Source organism: Carassius carassius, chromosome 16, assembly GCF_963082965.1.
Source record: "Carassius carassius chromosome 16, fCarCar2.1, whole genome shotgun sequence".
In the NCBI taxonomy this organism is placed as follows: Eukaryota; Metazoa; Chordata; class Actinopteri; order Cypriniformes; family Cyprinidae; genus Carassius; species Carassius carassius.
Genome location: NC_081770.1, coordinates 16798788 through 16818096, shown reverse-complemented (window position 1 = coordinate 16818096; position 19309 = coordinate 16798788). Strand labels below are relative to the sequence as shown.

The following is a 19309-nucleotide window of genomic DNA, read 5'->3' as shown; positions in this document are numbered from 1 at the left end:
TTTAACGATAGTATATTCTGCGTGAGTGCAAAAGCCATGGGCAAAGTTTAAAGCTGCAGCATCACACAAGGACAGAACCTTTGTAACACATTTTTTCGGTGTTTAACAAAGTGAAAAAAAAATTAATAATAATTGAAGTAATTAGCAAGCTGGGAAACCTGAGATCAGAGTTTAAAAGGGAAAACTGCTTTTAAAGTACTATTTGAAGGTGTTGTTGGGCAATGCCTTGCTGTTCTGCACACGTGTGTTCTCACTGTGCAGATGACACCAAAGTATTCTACACTGTTGCTTGCACTGTGAGCGAATAATGACAGATTTAAATGAATAGAGGGAATGAGCAGATGAGACAGTTCCTCCATTATCCTCTATCCCTTAGCATCCTGGCCTGTTTTCCATTGTCTACTTTATTGCGCACATACAAGCAGAGGATAAACAGGGAGGAATAAATATGAGGCAGAATGGCAGACAAAGAGAGAGAATGCTAGGCAGGTGAGGATAAGAGCGTTTGGATGGTGGGGGAGCCATTCAAGTTATGGTAAGAGCATTATACCAAGAGAAAGAAAGAAATAAAGAAAAGCTAAAGTACCAAAGGATGGAGGGATGGAAAAATAAAGGAAGAGTGAAATTAGGAAATATCAATGATAAATTGATGAAGGAAAGAATTATGAAATGGTGTTTAAAAGAAAAGTAATGGACTGATGAATTGTTAAAAAAATGACAGAAAAATAAAAGAGAAGGAAATAAAGACTAATTTACTGAATGATGGAAGGAGGAAAGAAAAGATGGGTGGAAGAAAAGAGGAAATAATGGATAAATTGGTAAAATAGGGAAGGATGGAAAGAAAGAAAGAAAGAAAGAAAGAAAGAAAGAAAGAAAGAAAGAAAGAAAAGACTAATAAACTAGAATATACTCAGAAAGTAAAATAATCTGTACTTTATATAGCATATTTAAACATAGTAAAGCTATCCAAAGTGATTAAAAATTTTAAATAAAATTAAATGAGAAAAATAAACACAGAAAAGAACCAAACAACTCAGACAATAAAACAACAATGAAGTGGAATCAAAATGCTAAGGTGAAAAAGATACGTTTTCAATCTCAATTTAAAAATGGTAATGGAAGGTGTAAGGCAGCAGTCTAGAGGCAATTGGTTCCACAGATGGGGGGCAGTGACTGAAAAGGCTTGGTCACCCTTAGTTTTCAAACGGGAACAAGGGACAGATAAAAGAGCCCTGTCAGTGGATCTTAAAAGTCTGGTAGATGACAAAGGGATAAAAGATTGTTAAGATAAGAAGGAGCTTGATTGTTAAGAGCTTTAAAAACAAACAACAGAATCTTAACTGAACTCTAAAATGGACCGGAAGCCAGTGAAGCAAAGCTAAAATTGGAGTGACATGGTCATATTTCTTTGCAACAGTCAGCAGCATTGCAACTGCATTTTGTACCAACTGGAGGAGGAAATGGAGGGGAAATAATTGACCAGTTCCTTAATGATATCAATTCAAATTCTTTGGGGACCAAAAACAATAATTTATGTTTTGTTTTCATTGAGTTGGAGAAAGTTATTTGATAACCATTATTTATATTATTTCAGTTTGCTGGAATGTATCTCAGATATATATATATATGAGATACATTCCAGCAATCGTTGAATGGAATCAAAAGCTTTCAGCGGGAGGTACTACTGTGTATCATCAGCATATAAATGAAAAGAAACATTTTGCTTTCCTGATAATATCCCCCAGAGGGCGCATATATAAGTAAAAAATAAGCGGTCCCAGAATAGAGCCCTGAGGTACTCCACTAATAATTGACAGAAAAAGCTCTACAGAAAAAGACCTTTCTTTGAGATATGAGTTGAACCATCGTAAAGCTATGTCCCTGATACCGATCAGATGCTCTAAACGGCAAATGAGAACATTAAGGTGGCTGTAAGATCAACTAGAATCAATTCCGCATTTTTACCAGCATCAACTGCAAATAAATATCATTGAACACTGCAGACTCCATACTGTGATAAACAGTGAAACTAGATTGAAAAGGTTCTAATAAAAAGAATGTGATCAACTGTAATTGCACAACTTTTTCTAAAATCTTTGACAAAAATTATAACTTTGAGACTGGCCAAAAATTGTTAAAGCAACTTTCATTCAAACCTTGCTTCTTAAGCAAAGGCTGAACAACCACATACTTAAATCAGTTCGGAACCACACCAGTGTCCAAAGATGAGTTAATTAACATTTGGACACTGGGGCAAATTACTAGAAAGGCTGCTTTTATGATCTCAGAGGGAACAACATCCAGTGAGGAGTTAGTAGGCTTCATTTTGTTAATGAGATCAGAGAGTTCAATAAAAGAGACATGTTGAAAATGACAAAATAAAAATGGACCAGCAGGCTAGTTCAAAGAGAGGTCTGAGAGATGTGAAGTAAAAGATAAACGAATGGCACTGACTTTATCAATAAAAAATGTCAAAAATCTCTCACAGAGCCCTGCTGACAGCTCCTTAGAAAACTGAATTTGGATTAATTACTGAATTTATCATGGAGAATAAAATCCTAGGTCTATGACAGTGTGCAGTAATCAGTTGTGAAAAATGTTTTGATCTAGATGACTTAGCAGCGCTCTGAAACTTAACCAGACACTTTTTAATAATCTCAAGAGACAGTCAGACGATCATGCTTCCATCTCCTCTCTGCTTTATGGCACGCCTGTGGAAGGATGGAAGAAAGGACAAACGGAAGTATGCAAGAAAGTCTGATAGGTGGATGCATGGAAGAAGGAAGGAAAGAGTAAAAAAAAAGCTAGTTAAATTAGGATAAGAGCATTAGACACAGTCAAAAATAGAAAGCCATCTAGCTAGTCAGGTTAAGTTAGAGCATTAGACAAAGAGAAAGATAGTTAGGGGACAAAAAAGGGATAGCCAGGTTTGGAAAAGAGCATTACTGACAGGGAATGCTAGCCAGGGAAAAGGAGAAAGGGGGTGAGATCATAAATTCTCTGCTTTCAATCTCGTCTGTGCAGGTCTTTCTGGCAATGTACGCCACATTCTTCATCCAAGAAAATGCTCAGACCTGCCACCTGGGCAAATGACTGTTGGCAGGGCCGGCGTGGAGATGAATTGTGATTTTAGCTCTGCCAACATGCTGTGAACATTCCAGGGGGAAAATGCAGTTCCAGGCATGCGTCCATGACCCACTCAGACTGATGTGCCCTTGTCAAACTAAATTTGAAATGCTCTTTTGACCAACCATCAACTCAGAAATAAAACAGGCCAAAATTGTGTTGTGACAAGTTTAATTGTTCACAAGAAACCAACTTGGCCTTCACGGTAGCAGCTGTTGAATTACAGCATATGTTGTGAAACATTTATATTTAAGGTTCAAATCAAGTTCTGACCTTTTAGATTGTAAGAGTACATATTCCCTTATACTGACTGACATAAAAGTTTGTTGAGTGCTCAGAATATGGTCAGAACCGTGCTCAGAAGTGACTAGCTAACTAAATCCTAGTTGTTACTGACAACTTTTTGACACCTAAGAGTGAAATACCCAAAATGATTGATGGCTTGTTGAGAAGTGACCAGAATATGGGCACACCAGGGTGATGGTTACATGGACCGGTATGAAATTCTGACGGTATGATAACCGGTTTCATAGTATCACGGTATTGCGATTACAGCTCTTAAATATGTTATTTTAAAATGTCTGTGTAAAGAACAACTTTTTTTCCCCACTGAAAACAACACATTTTATTTTTAAGAAACAGAAAATTTTGGAACAGTAAACATATCAGGCTAAATAATTAAAATAAATAACTGAATTCTTCTTAATTATATTAAGTGCAGTCACTTAAGTGAGCCTAAACCTGCTGCTCAATAATCAAAAACATAAATCAAAACATAATTTCTGTAATATATATTGTAATGATAAAAACCTTCCTAATCATCTGGAAGAAGGAAACGTGGAACCAGCGGACAATCAAATGAGATTTTAATAATCAAAATAAAGACAATGAAGTATATATGAGCCATATGAAGTAATACCAAACTCAATCTGTTTTTTTTTTACCTCCAACTTCAAAATCTACCAAAAATGACCAATAGTTTCACTTGATAAGACTAGGGATGCACTGATGGGATTTTTTTGGGGCCGATGCCAGTTTTAACAAACACTTATTGGCCGATTCCGATACTGATATTTGTCACTTCCTCTCTTATTTGAAATTTTGGCATGTTTAGTTCAAAGTTCAAAAACACCTGCATTAAATGATACTAGCAATTGTATTGCTGAATCATCAAATAATTTCTAATGAACATGAATTGGATCAATTTAACTTTCAGCAGGCCTTCATATATACAACAGAACAAAGATACATATTAAATAAACAGTGCTTTTTAGGTAAGTTTAACAGTTTCAAGGTACAGAAATAAAGTAAACAAATGTAAAATATCACTTCAATGTATAAATTAAATACATACTAATCCTTCTTTATTGTAACAGACTTTATTATGATTAATCTCCTAATTTGTTTTGTATATATTTTTTATATTTTTTGTAAATTTAAATATGTATGAAATCTCCTTCCCTAAGCCAGGACTCTTATTTTTACGTGTTTTCTAGTCTACAGAGCTATATGGGTAATGAAAGCATGCAGTTCTTTGGATTGAAAGTTTGTCAGTTTATGAAGCACCCCCTGAAAAGGCCTGAGATCTGTATATATTTGCTTAATGTTAGTTGTTATAAGTGTTTTGTGTAATTTGCTGTATGTTGATGATCATACAACTCCACACAGTTAATTAATAAACCACTGGTTTGTTATATCAGCCTTTTCCCTTATATAGCCAATATTCCGATGGTTGTAAATTGTGGAAAAATCATCTGATACATCAGTGTATACCTAGATAAGACTTTTATTTCTTAGCTGGGATCATGTAAAACCCTTTGAAGCTGCTTTGAAGTTGCAATTTGGACCTTCAACTCGTTGGTACCTGTTGAAGAAAAATCCTGGAATGTTTTTTTAATTTTGACTGAAGAAATACAGACATGAACATCTCGGATGACATGTGGGTGAGTAAATTGTCAGGACATTTTTATTCTGGAAGTGAACTAATCCTATAATTCTGATGTTTGTGTGAGCAGCATCCAGAGTAGGTGCATATTGTAGTGATGGTGATTCCCGATCAGTCAATCAACAGCATCCAGAGTAGGGGCACATCGTCTGAGCCTTTCCCGCAAGGGAAGCATTCAAGGTTAACTCAAAATGGTGTAACAGGAGTGTAATCTCGACAGGCAGACAGGGTAGTTGAGTTTGAATGAAAGTTATTGGAGAAGATACCTCAATACACTGAACTGCTCCAGTGTTGAAACAGCTCATCACTTTGTAAATTGACTGCCTTGACAGCGTCTTCTATGCATTTGCCCTGACATAGTCATTTTGATGAAAGTTATATTTAGAACTTGCTACAGAAAATGGGTTGTTCTGTAAGAGAAGCCATGGGAATGTTGCGAGAGGTAGGATACTTGCCACTTCCCACTGATTTCTACAAACACTGTGGTCACAATAACAAACTTTTCCAAATATTTGTTGGCAAGAAAGGTAATTTCTCTATTGTCTCACAGTACAGCTCACACAGAAGTCACTTTTAAAGCAGCTTGCCAACTTAAACTGGAATTTGCGTGGAACTTAAATATGAGGAAATGTTTTGCCCTCACAGAAAATTCCTGATTTCTATTGTAAAGACTTAATTTCTCCCTCGACAGTTTGCCAAACAACGTTAAATATGACCACTACGTAAAACTGATGTAATGTGTGCAAGTTATCCATATTGACTCTTATTGATTTTTATGCGTTTTCCAACAACGTTGCCATCTTCTCTTATGTCATAGTGATGGATGTTGCTAATTTTTAAAGGTTAGACTCAAAGTATTATTGTAATAGGTTGGTTAATTTTGATTGGTTGGTAAGCAGCACTGAGAGTAGGGGCACGTCATCTTGCAACGATCCTGAACGCTGTTGACTTATGACTGTCTAGCCAAGCCAAGGACAAAAACATAAAGAATCATTTGAGGGACAAATGAGCCTTCGAGATGCAACATCATTAAGAGCCACATGAAGCTTGTTGGGTACCAAGGCTGTAGAAGATGTGCCTGTTTTTCGCTTCAGTAAAGCCTATCAGCCGGAGTAAATGAAGATAAGCGAGGCCATTTTTTGGTTTTGGCTGTCCTCTAGAATAAGTTAGAAAGTCTCGAAAAGGTACATTCCTCTCTGATGGCCTTTGATCACCATCCTAAATCATTTGTGTTGACCTAGACTAACGTCACTTTCTCCCTATCTCTAGCTATAGCTAGCCATCTCCTGTTTTTTTTGTTTTCCACCACTTTTGTTGTCTCTTTACCACCCAGTCTAACCTATGGCTAGGCCCGAAGTCCCTGTCCTCGCCAGCTGACTACATTTTTTTGATACGTCAAGACAGATCAATAGAGATTTGGACAACGGCCACTGGACCAAGACACCACAGCTCCTGCCAACAACCCCCCTCCCATTGCCCTGAATAGTACCTGTGGGGAGGAACTGGTTTGTGGGTGAATATATGTAGCCATCCTTAGTGATCGAAAGGAGTGATGCTACCTACTATGCCTTGCTCTTCATGCGATGTATAGCAGAAGTAAGCAGAGAATGAAATGAGAATGATAGAGTGATGGTAATCTTTAATCACACTTGCTCTGGCTGAATGATGATTTGCACCACAGCACTTTAGATATCCTTTAAGTTACCATCCGTGGCCTCTTCGATTTTGCTCCTTTTAACCTTTCTGTACCAAGCACCAGAACCCACCCCCCAATCCCCAAAATATTGGCCTTTGTACTCTTGTGCTTAATCTTGCAGAAAAGACACAATTAAAATGTATTCAAACACATTTCAGGGTTTAACAGTCAGGTTTCATCCTGCATTGTTCATTGGTTAGCGCTTAGATCAGCCGGTACTGGTGTAGATCGACCTCTGCTGAGTTTCAGAGACGTTTGCAATCTTGGAGCCAGTGCAGCGAGGCGGTTGTTATTCCTGTCCTCCCTTCCCTCATGACACTTATTGTGCATGAATTATTGGTTCATTTAAAATTATATAATGTCATTGTAATGTTACGCGTCTAAAAGACGTCATTGTTTTGGACTACTGATGTAAGTAATACAGCGTTTCTAAAATCCTGCCAATAGTTAACGTAATAATATAATGGACTTTGATGTTAATAAGGTTACTTTAATTTTGAGTTGAAAATTAAGCGTTACCATTGGGATATACGTCAAGATGTTTTCAAGGGAGACTTGTAGCTTGCCACAACTCAAACTGCCAAAAGATACAATTTAATATAAAATATACTTACGTATTTTGGTGTTCAAATTCAGTCCAGTTTCATCCTCCACTGTTCATCCATTAGTGCTGAGATCAGCTCACGCTGGTTTAGAATCGACCTCTACTGAGTTTCAGACACGGCTGCAATCCTGCGGCCTATGAGGCGAGACGGTTGTCATTTCTCTCCTCCCTTCCCTCATCACACGCTACATGGATATGAGTTATTTCTGCCACAATGGAGTCTGACAGCTGTGTTTTCTTCTTTCTTCTCATTATCCCGGTCTTTTGTTCCCCCTCTCTACTCTAAATTGATCAAAGTTGCAATCAAGCATCGTAATATTCTTTATAGTTCTTTTTGCCGCACCTCTGCAGGTGACAAAAACTATTACAACATTAACTAGATATGGATGTTTTTGGGGAACTTGTTCCGAGTAATTTTAGTGTCCTAAATTCACCAAAAGAGACTGGAAAAGGAATGGGTTTGGCCTCTATCTGCAAGGACTCTTGTGTACCAATATGTGTACCAATCTTAGTACCCTGTAATATTTTCCAGCTTTGAACTTCAAGCTTTTGAAATACAGATGCTGAATCCTGTTTTCTGTGCTGTTCTTTATCAACCACCAAGACCAAATAAGGATTTTATTTCAGAGTTGTCTTTCTTTTTTAGGGAACGTGGTACTGAATTATGACAAAGTTTTAGTGTTGGGAGATTTTAATATTCATGTCTGTTGTCCATCAAGCTCTTTGTCGAAAGACTTTTTGATCCTTATAGACTCTTTAGGTTTCAACAAATTGTTAAAGGTTCTACTCACTCTCATGGTCACACACTGGATTTGATTATGTCCCTTGGACAACCAGTCAGGACATTATCATACTGTAGACGATTTTGTATTAGCTGATCATAATCCCATTCTTTTACTGTCTCTTTTCCTTCTCAGCAGAAGAGAGGCTGCTCTGTAAAACGTTGTGTGTCACCAATTAATTCAAATACTCAAGCTGATTTTAATATTACCTTTCTGGAAACAATGGAGGGTTTAGATGTAGATTTTTTCCACCTCATCTTGATGTGGAGGAATCAGTTCATGTTTTAAACACATTTTGTTCCAAAACAGTAGATTTCATCGCTCATTTGAAGCAGGGAAATACACAGCATAAATTAACTCCATGGATTAATGAGCATATCCATTCCTTAAGGCAGATTTGTAGAAGATGGGGACGAAAATTGAAAAAAGATAAATTACTAATTTCTTATGAAATGCTTAGAGATTCTCTGTCTAAATTTCAAATGGCTCTAAGAAATGCTAGATTGAGGTACTTTGCAGATCTTGAGAAAAATTGTCATAATCCTAGGGTTTTATGCAATTCCTTTTTAATTTGTTTTAAATCAAACATCAAATCTATGTAATACTATTAGTTATTGTTCTCATCTGGTGTTACTTTCTCCAATTTTGAAGCCAATTTCTCTTTCAATCCTTGAGGATATTATACTCAGACTAAAGTCTACAACTTCTCAAGATATTGTTCTGACCCATTTGTTAAAGCAAGCTTTAAATTCAGTTGGCCCCTTTTATAGTGTCTATAATTAATAAGAGTTTGTCTTCGGGGGTTGTGCTTGACTACTGTAAACATGCAGTGGTCCAACTGCTTTTGAAAAAATCTAATTTGGAAAAGAGTGTGTTACAGTAGCTAATTTTAGACCAATCTCAAACCTTTTTTATTCTTGGCGAAAAAAAATATGGAGAAGAGTGTTATCACGCAACTTCAGTCATTTGTTCATGCAAATAAGATCAGTGAAGTGTTTCAATCAGGTTTTAAAAAAACTTCACAGGACTGAATCAACTTTGCTGAGTGTTTTTAATTATATTTTTCTTGCAACTGATCTCGGAAATATTACTGTACTTTTACTTTTAGATCTGATGGAAGCATTTGATACAATTGACCATTAAATAATTATATCTTGTCTTGAAAAATCTGTGGGTATCTGTGTAAATGCCTTAAGATTGATAAAGTCATATTTTCAAAATATACGTTTTTTGGTCCACATGGGAGGGTTTGTATCGGCATTGGCTCCCATTACTTGTGGTGTCCTGCAAGGCTCTATTTTAGCACCTTTTTTCTTTTCTCTGTATTTGCTACCGTAAGGATTTAATTTGTATAAATATGGTGTGTCAATTCATTCTTATGATGATGACACTCAGTTGTATTTGTTAAAAAAAAAATGTCATTAGCCTTTGAGCAGGGATGACTGCTGAGGTGTTATAATTGTAGTTACCCTTTTGGGTCTTGTATGTTGTGTATTGATGATTTTTATGGTTATTTATTATTTGCTATTATATTATTTTAATTGAATGTACTGTGGTCAACTTAGTTGGTTTATTAGGTGCTTCATAAATAAAGTTGGTGTTGGAGTTGGAGATTAACGCCTTTCAGATTCAACAGTCTTTGTTTCACAGACAAAAAGGCACTTCAGAAGATATCGTCAGTTTAGAGCTAAATACATATCCAGATTAGGGGTGTAACGGTACGTGTATTCGTACTGGACCGTTTCGGTACAGGGGCTTTCGGTATGGTGCACGTGTGTACCGAATGACCGAATGCAATATTTTGTGTGCTGAACATATTCATTTTTGTGTTTCCAAACGGACATATTAAGTGGCGGAAGTCTCCGCGTTGAGCTCAAATCCCGCCCTGCAGCTGATTCTAAGGCCGGTGACACACTGGCTGCGTGGCGTTTCTGCTGCGTGTCAGTTTCATGACGGCTGCTTCGCGTTTTCTGTGTCTTTACACACCAGAATCATGCCTGACGCAGCGCTGGCACGCTGCTGCTACTGTAGGTGACATAGAGGGAGGCCACTGACAGACCAGGATCTTGTTTTCACGACAACAATATCTATACTTCATGTTGAGCATAAATATAAAGCCTACTGATAAAGGACACCTTCAACAGTATTGATGGCAAAATAGACTATGTTTGACAGGTGCAATATGCCAGTGTGTCACCAGCCTAAGGTTTTCAAAAGGCATCACACGAGTGTGAACATCACTACAACTAGGAAAAAAACGATTGTAATTCAAACGCAGCTCCCGTCAGCATTTAAACAGACCTTTGCTCTTAATCCCGATCAGTCCAACGCAATAACAAATTCTGAGCAGGTATAAAAACTGAAACTGTTGATGCTGCACTTTACACTTTCGAAAAGTTATATATCTTTTTAAGATATGAACAGGCCTACACGCTGGGATTGGTAATGCTGCACTGTAATCATAGTTATTTATTTTTATTTTTCATTATATTTTATTATATGTGTCAGACACAAGACGGGAACACAGAGGTAGGTGAGCGTGTAGCAGTATTTATTGTGACAGAGGTTTCAGACACAGGTGAAGTAACAGCAATAGTCTTGACACGAAGAAGGTTGGAACTTAACTCTGGTTATGATGGAAGTAGATGAGAGAATCGGAAGGCGGCACAGAGGAACTGACGATGAAGGAACAACGGGTATCCAGGGGAGCAACAATGATAGCAAGGGTTCAGGTAAGTACATGTGGGTCAATGCTAGATCAGACGAGGAGTGAGGGGAAGTGATGGTCCTTATATGAGAGCCTGGTGATGATGGACAGGTGTTCAGAATTCTGGTGATTGTAAACGAGTAGGCGTGGCATGTGGAGAGTGTGTAGGCTGTGACTCCATGACAATATGATATTGGTTTGAGACTGAGAGTAATTTATTTAGTGGAGAACTTTGCAGCAGTATTTTATTTCCTATTCTTTTTTTATTTTATATATATTTTATTAAAAAGTATTTAAAAAAAAAGTGTAAACAAATTGTAAAAAAAAAAAAAAGTTTATAGTAATTAACAACCTGCAGTTTAATGTTTGCATTTCTTTCCCTTACTGTACCGAAAATTAACCGAACCGTGACTTTAAAACCGAGGTACGTACCGAACCGTGACTTTTGCGTACCGTTACACCCCTAAACCCAGATGGTTTTTTTGAATTATATTTAAACAAGGGAGTTCAGTTGTGTTACAGTTTTAATTAGCGTTTTTACATGCAGGTATTTAGCATATGCTTTGCATTAAATCGCTTGTGTATTATTGTCTTTCGTAATTTAATTTCAGCAAAGTTTCCTTTATGAAATTATTCATTTGTCAATTAGGATCCAGTAAGTGTTTTTTATGAGTAATGCATTATATGGATAAAGATTTTTTTTAATCTGCTGATTAGAGAGAGATCAAACAGTAGATACACTTCATCTCATATGAAATTAAATCACAGAATGTCGCATTAAGAACTTGTTGATCAAGAGTCGCTAATAGTTGATATATTGCTTGTTCCCAGCAGAGACGGCAAGAGAATGTTTGGTTCTTGGCTTCAGATTTAACTTCTTCACATTCACAATCTTTCATCACTTGTCCTCCATCCTCATCCCTGAGTGCACGTTCAGTCTGTCGCAAAATTGATGCCTCCTTCATGAGCTTTCAGCCTCGCTCATCTATTTCCTAATTGTCACTTGTGGTTATTGATTGATGCCACTGTGTTAAATCCCTCATAGCACAAAATGCATTACCGTTTGGTATTGTAACGTATGTTGCAGTCTGTGGCTTGTGTGATTTGTGTAATTTGATCATGTATTTTCCACCCTGCTATAAGTACCATCAAATTTTGATCAGAAATCTTATTTTTCCTGCAGATGTCTTCCTAACTACTGCGAGCATGATGGAGAATGTTCTCAGTCCTGGAAGACGTTCTTCTGTGACTGTTCGGGAACAGGATACACGGGAGCCACCTGTCATAACTGTGAGTCGACAACCATTATTACAAAAACAATTATTTTTTTTATAAACTTTTTTAAACTTAATTTTTTAACTTTTAAACTTTTTTTTAACTCTTTTGAAGTTAATACTTGTTAAAAATGCAAAGCAACCAAATGCATTCTCAACAGTGCCAATAAACAGTTTTCCTTCTTTAATGACACTAAACATGAGCTGACTTGAGGATTTTGTTGCTGTTTTTCTGGTCAGCCATCTTTGAACCCTCCTGCGAGGCCCATCGGCTCACAGGAAGTGCCTCAGGCTTTTTCTCAATCGATCCTGATGGAAGCGGACCACTCAAATCCACCGTCGTCTACTGCAACATTACCGGTGAGACCTCTGTGGGATAAAATATAAATAAAAACAAAATACTGCAAGTGTAGGATTAAAATAGAGATACATACATACTGTATATGCAGTTTTTTCAAGTTGTATGTTTTAAGAAAACAGATTTCCTGGGGGGTATTCCAGAAAGCAGGTTATGTGACATACCTGGGTATGTTTAAGGGTAAGTTCGTGGATAACCTCAACGTTCGGTTCCAAAAACAGAGGTAATTTTCTGGGTATGTATGTAACCATAGCAACTGACTCTCTGAAGATAACCTGCTCGAGAGCATGTTATGTTTCACAGTGTAACTTCGTTTTTAGAAGGTTGGTGAGCATGGCGTGCCCTTTTGACGAGGATCCTGTGGACGTAGAAGCACAAATTATACTAGTTTTTTTTCGGCGGGAGAGGGTAATAAGACCGCGTATTGATGTGTTTGCATAGCCTAATGAATATTTAAACGAGCGTTATCGTTTTTCAAAAGATTCATTAGTTTATTTAACATGTCTTTTAAAACCGCATATCGCAAATGTGACAAACCGCGGCTCTGCGCTTAGCACAGAAAACATTCTGTGCATAGCACTTAGGTTTTTTGCGTCTGGCCATTTTTTGTACAGTGTGGGTGATTCAGAGCATGTGGGAAAGGCAACTGTGTGTAGAGCCGTTCGTACAGTGTGTCTGGCACTTAAACAGTTGTTACCCACGTTTGTACAGTTCCCTGGCCATAAACCTCTGCTTGTTATTAAAGACGAATTCCACAGAGTGGCAGGTTTGTCCTTTGTAGTAAAATATATGACGCATATTTAATATTTAGTCATATTATTAATATCTATACATGTATTCATTATGCACACACTTCATACTTCCATAACTTTCTGTTTCAGGGTTTCCAAATGTAATTGGGTGCATTGATGGCACTCACATTCCTTTTAAAGCTCCATCAATAAATGAGGGAGACTATGTTAATAGGAAATCTATTCATAGTATCAATGTGCAGGTAACAACTTAATTTTTTCCCCTTCTTAAAATCATCAAAGTCATTACTTTTTCCACTAACTATAGGTAATATGTGAGGCAACCCAAATCATCACCAATGTCGAGGCAAAATGGCCAGGATCTGTGCATGATGCCAGAATTTTCCGCGAGTCATCATTATGCCAGACATTTCAGCAGGGTATGATTTGCTTTATACAATTTTTGTTTTTTAGTTTTTTCTATATTTGTGTTGTACACTTCAATCATTACAGGACAGTACAATGGTTACTTGCTGGGGGACAGAGGATACCCTTGTCTGCCCTATTTAATGACACCCTACCCTGAACCTGGACCACAGACACGGTTTAACCTGGCTCACAGCCGAACACGGGCCAAGGTGGAGATGACTATAGGGATCCTAAAATCTCGGTTTCAGTGTCTGCGTGGGCTCCGGGTTAGTCCAGAGAGGGCATGCGACATTATTGTGGCTTGTGTTGTGCTTCACAATATTGCCACTATAAGAGGAGAGAGCCACCCTCCTTGTATTGAGGAAGATGGCCCAGAGGAACACCGACAGATTTTAGAGGCCAACAGAGACGGAAGACTTTTGAGAGACAGGATTTGTCAAAATTACTTTTATTATTTTTTTTTGCACTGGTCTGCCAGGCAGTTTATTTCTTCATTTCCTGAAAAACAATAAAAGTACAATTCATTAAAATGTTTTTTTTATATTGCTTTACACATACATACAGATAGATAGATAGATAGATAGATAGATAGATAGATAGATAGATAGATAGATAGATAGATAGATAGATAGATAGATAGATAGAGACAGACAGACAGACAGACAGACCACTTTTAACATGCAACAGATTAATATTCAGACAAGTTCTCACCTTAAGGCGATTCTCAAGTAATTCTATTTCAAGTGCTGCTTTTTTAATGAGGAGCCTTTTCTCTTCCATTTGAAGCTGTATAAGGTCCATCTCCATGTCACTTTTTCTTATTTGTTTTTGAAGATGGACCTTATACAGCTCCTTTGCTGGCAACTAAGGTGGAAAAATGTAATAAATGAGATTGTTTGGTCAGACAATAAAATTAAAATATGGACACATGGACACAAGTTCTTACCCTGCTTAGATTGTGTGCTGAGGCTGAAGGACCCTCATCAGTGGGCAAATCCCTAGGTATGTACTATGAAAGGACAATGACAGTTTGTTACTCTAATGCAAAAAGGGGCCATACATCATAATGGTATGCATCATACCTCAGTGGATCTACCAGCATTGTCCACTTCTGTCACAGCAGATGTGGTCTCTTCATCGTCATCATCATCTTCATCCTACAAGACAAACATTCAAGTATACATTATTTGGCAAAAAATTAAAATAAAAAACCTAAAAGTACCTGTTAAAAAATCACTTACAACTGTGACAGACTGTGTTCTTTCTGGAGTCCAATAGTACAATCCGTCCATCAGTATCTATAAGAACACACAACCCGTTAAATTCTCAATATTATCAAAGAACATAATACATCATATGCAGTTAAATAAAATAAGCCTATATAAATTAATCTTGTTCAAAAAGCCTTTAAGTGACAGAGATAGTAATTTATCAGGACAAAAAAATGAAAACAAATCATAGAGGTAAACTTACATGTCACCCTTTTTTCACCATCACTTGTGGTGCATAGTATGTGTGATGAACTGCCCCCTGGAATGCCAGCAACCACTGGTCGCCCTTTATTAAGCGACAGAGCCAGCTCCTCAGATGGGGTGAGGGGAGGTGGTGGTGGCCCCCCGCCAGTTAGACGGGCTTCAGTCTTCTTTCTGTTAGCTGCATGACAGAATGAATATACTAAATCCTGTTATAATAATAGTTCAGTAATTGTGTAATCAAATATTACCTTTTTGCAGAATGTTTTTGTGTTTCATTTTGACTTGGCTTAAAGTTATTGTGGCTCCAGAAGGATAACACCTTATTAAATAAGAAATATACATTATTATTTCAAGCTAAATTAATAAATGGCAGGAAAAGTAAATGCTTTCATAGTGATTTAACATATTCAAAAGGATGTATAAGTCATACTTCATTATTTTGCATTTCAATAAAACGGGAGCCAATGCCAAATTTGTAATTTAATACACTCACGCATTTACTCTGTCCGATATTTTTTGCCAAGACAGCTCTCTTGCTTTAGCCGATGCAGCTGTATTGCTTCTTTTTAATATTATTGGCTTAAACTCCTCATAAGCATGCATTAAAACTTTCTTTCTGGAATACCCCCCTGTTCACAGCTAAGTTCGAACTTGCCACTTTATTTTTAAGACAGTTTAAAGTATTTTCTAGTACTTTTGGTTTGTTTGAAACTCATTGAATATTACAATAAAGTCTAATTAAACGGATACTTCCCCCAAAAGTAAAAATTGTCATGTCGTTCCAAACCTTAATGAATTTCCATCTTCTGCTGAGCATAAAAGAAAATATAAAGGAGATATTTTTTAAAAAGTGAAAAACCAAACAGATTGATTGGTAGCCATTGACTTCCATAGTATTTTTTTCCTGGAGTGTCTATTTACACTAAATAAAAATAGCCCGCTTTGTTAGCAAAGGTTATTTACACTAACTCCGTCCACCAGCGTGTCGTTGGGCTTGACAATTTTATAAAAACCACTATCAAGCAACACCTTCAGTTGTGTGGATGGTAAAACGCATAGTGCAGTCTTTTTGACGCGATCGACTCAAGTTTGAATCCGCCTTTTGTAAAACTCGTTCTTCTCCCTTTTCATATCTCATATCACAATGGAAAGACCTTTATTTCCAATAAAAAGGAAGGAAATAATCGAAAAGTTGAAAATAAAGTATCGGGTAAAGTTAGAGGTAGATGTGCGGAGGTTTTTATTGTCCCAATAAAGCAGCATCCATTTATAATTTTTTTTTATAAAAATGATAATCTACACTCAATATGTTATTATTGCATACTGTTTTATAATATACTTCAAAACATGGGTGTAGATATATGCCACTATTGGCAATGAGAATTATAAATGGCAGAAAATATGGCTATTTTTGCAATATTGTAACTAATCTCTATTTGTACTTTTTAGTTTTTTCTATTCTGTTGTTTCTTCTATTGCTAAGAAAATATGCTATTTAAGGTCATTGCACACTAAGTCCGAAATTTTCGCATGTTGAAAAATAAATACAACCTCACGTTGTGTCAAGCACATTTATACACTGCCTAAAAACTTTCGACCATCATAAAAAAAACATTGGGATCAGGTTCAGTTTTCTGCTTTTTTGCATCCTTAGCAAGCATTTTGATAGGAAAGGGTGACGAATAAGAGAAAAAAAAAACTGAAAAACGCATACAAAAATTTCGGACTATGTGCAATGACCTTTACACTTAATGCAAATAGCCAGTGCCTCAAGGGTGATTTGACTTTCAGCCTCCACATCCTGGTCAAAAAGCTTCCTTAAAAGTTATTGTCGGAAGTATTTTGTCAGATTATTTCCTTTTTTAAATATACAGAGCTGTCGGGTTGTGAAGGCAGTTTTCTGCCAGGGGAAATCTGTTTGAATCAACACCGATGCAAAGTCATTAATCAGAGCTTGAACTTGTCCAATCGCTGATGAATGTTGCGCTGTCTGCCAGGGCTGTCTGGGTCCCAGGGTGCAGAACGACGGGTCTTTCCAGGGGAAACCGCGGTCGGGCCCGTTTTGCTGGACCTTTATACACGCTGCTGTATTCTGTGAATTACTCATCTCCTTCAGAATTGTGATAAAGCGTCGCTCTCTTACACACACATTCGCTGGTTCTACTAGAATAAAGTGCCATTGACTTCGGCCAACCTCAATTAGAAATGCCGCATGAAATGTAAATTACTGTTCGCTTGGCATACGCAGACTTAAGTGCCTGCTGGCTGAGTAAACATGACCCCCCGCTGAGGTGTTTGCTGGATAAATGAAAGCTGACATTAGAGGTGTAGCAAAGATTGGCCTTAAGTCTGGGTTGGAGGAGACTTGCTAATTGAAGTCGTGCTCTTTTCTCATTAAGGTTTGTGTACGTTATTATCTGGATTACAGCTTGCTTTTGTGATTGAATGAACCGAGGATGTATGAAGTACCATGAATTCAGTTTAGTGTGGGATAGACTTTGATAGTGCAGAAAATGGGCGATGTGCTTCATACTACATGCTACAGTACGCTGACTGCAAAAATAACATTTTCAGTAAGCGTTGAAATGCATATGGATTATTTCAGAATTCTAAACAGGTTTTTTCGTATTTTCCAGATGATAAGGTTTGGACCGTAGTGAATCACAACAGCACAGAGATGGTGAGGGTTCAAGGGTCGTCGCTTCAGAAGCCCCACGTGATGAAGTTCAACTACAGCGCGTCTCTGGAACACCTGCGGACGCTCGTGGGCAAGTCTGAACAGTGCCAGCAGGAAGTCGTTTATCTCTGCAGGAAGTCCCGCCTATTCAACACATGGGGTGGGTATTGAACAACTTCAGCACAGTTGGTTTTTGCTTTATATAATATTATACAGTATATTGATATATAAATAATATATTCATCTACATTTAGTAATTATGTAAATTTTGATTGAATTGTTTTAAAATTATGTATAATTTTAAATGTATCAGATGGTTTTATTCAAAGCACCTTTCATATTTACTATTTATTAATATTATTGTTATTATTTTGGTTTTGCTCTCTCCATTCAAGTCAGTATAAAAAGTTATGGTACAGTACTTTATTATTTGACAATATTAAGTAAAATACAGTAATATTTTGTTATTATTTATATTTATTATTACTTATATTTATTTTTTTCTAATATTTAGCTTATTTTAGTAATAAAATAATAAAGTTTTTAGTAATATTGTTATGTGTTTTTGTCTTTCTATTACTATTTAGATTAAATTAATCTTTAGTATTTTTTTCAGTTAATCATTTTAGTGACTCAGCTTACTACTTTTATTTTATTTTATTTTATTTAGGTTTCATTCATTTATATTTCAGTTTTAGTTTTAGTTTTTATTTCCAGTTAAATTTAGTTTTTCTATTCGGTTAATCATTTGTGTGCTTTAACTTAAACTTATGTTAGTTGCCAAAATAACACTTATAATTTCTATTTAATGTTTTTAATCCAATATTTATTTCAGCTTTATTCCAGTTAACAAATATTTTTAGTAGTTTTTAGTTAACAATGAAAACCCTGATAATGTATAACATCTCGGTTACGTATGGTAACCCTCGTTCCCTGAAGGAGGGAACGGAGACGCCACGTTGGTGACCGACGAATATGGGATGTCGCTTCGATAGACCAATCTACTTCGAGTGTAAACTAAACGAGCCAATGCACATTGGCATGCAATTATTGCATCCAGCTGCCGCTGATCACTGCGTGAGTATAAGAAGGCGGCAGGTGCAATGCATTCCAGTTTTTCGATGAGGAGCCGAGCCGGGGACCCTGCAGCTCAGCGGGTGGTACAGCAACCATGGCGACGGGACGTGGCGTCTCCGTTCCCTCCTTCAGGGAACGAGGGTTACCATACGTAACCGAGACGTTCCCTTTCAGTCGGTCACTCTCGACGCCACGTCGGTGACCGACGAATATGGGATATGGGATCCCTATCAAAGCGCCATGGGTGCTGCCCCTTCCAGTGCCCTGTGCGAGCCGCCTGCGCCCCTATTAGGTGTAGGCCGGGGCTCAGAACAAGTAGCTCCACTCACCGTTGTCAAAGCACTACCTCACTGGGTGAGATTGGATAACACTGGGAAAACGTACCCAGTCCGCTTGGAACCGGGACGCTGCGGAAGCCCCATCCTTCC

General features: G+C 37.2%; 1 protein-coding gene across 1 annotated transcript in view; it reads left to right on the top strand.

The window, feature by feature from the left end:
• LOC132159718 (contactin-associated protein-like 5) overlaps positions 1-19309 on the top strand; it is a 72329-nt gene that overhangs the window by 32615 nt on the left and 20405 nt on the right. Inside the window, exons 11-13 of the mRNA XM_059569304.1 lie at positions 12044-12150; positions 12375-12494; positions 17764-17964. Coding sequence (XP_059425287.1) covers positions 12044-12150; positions 12375-12494; positions 17764-17964 — 428 coding nt within the window. The remainder of the gene's footprint in view (positions 1-12043; positions 12151-12374; positions 12495-17763; positions 17965-19309) is intronic.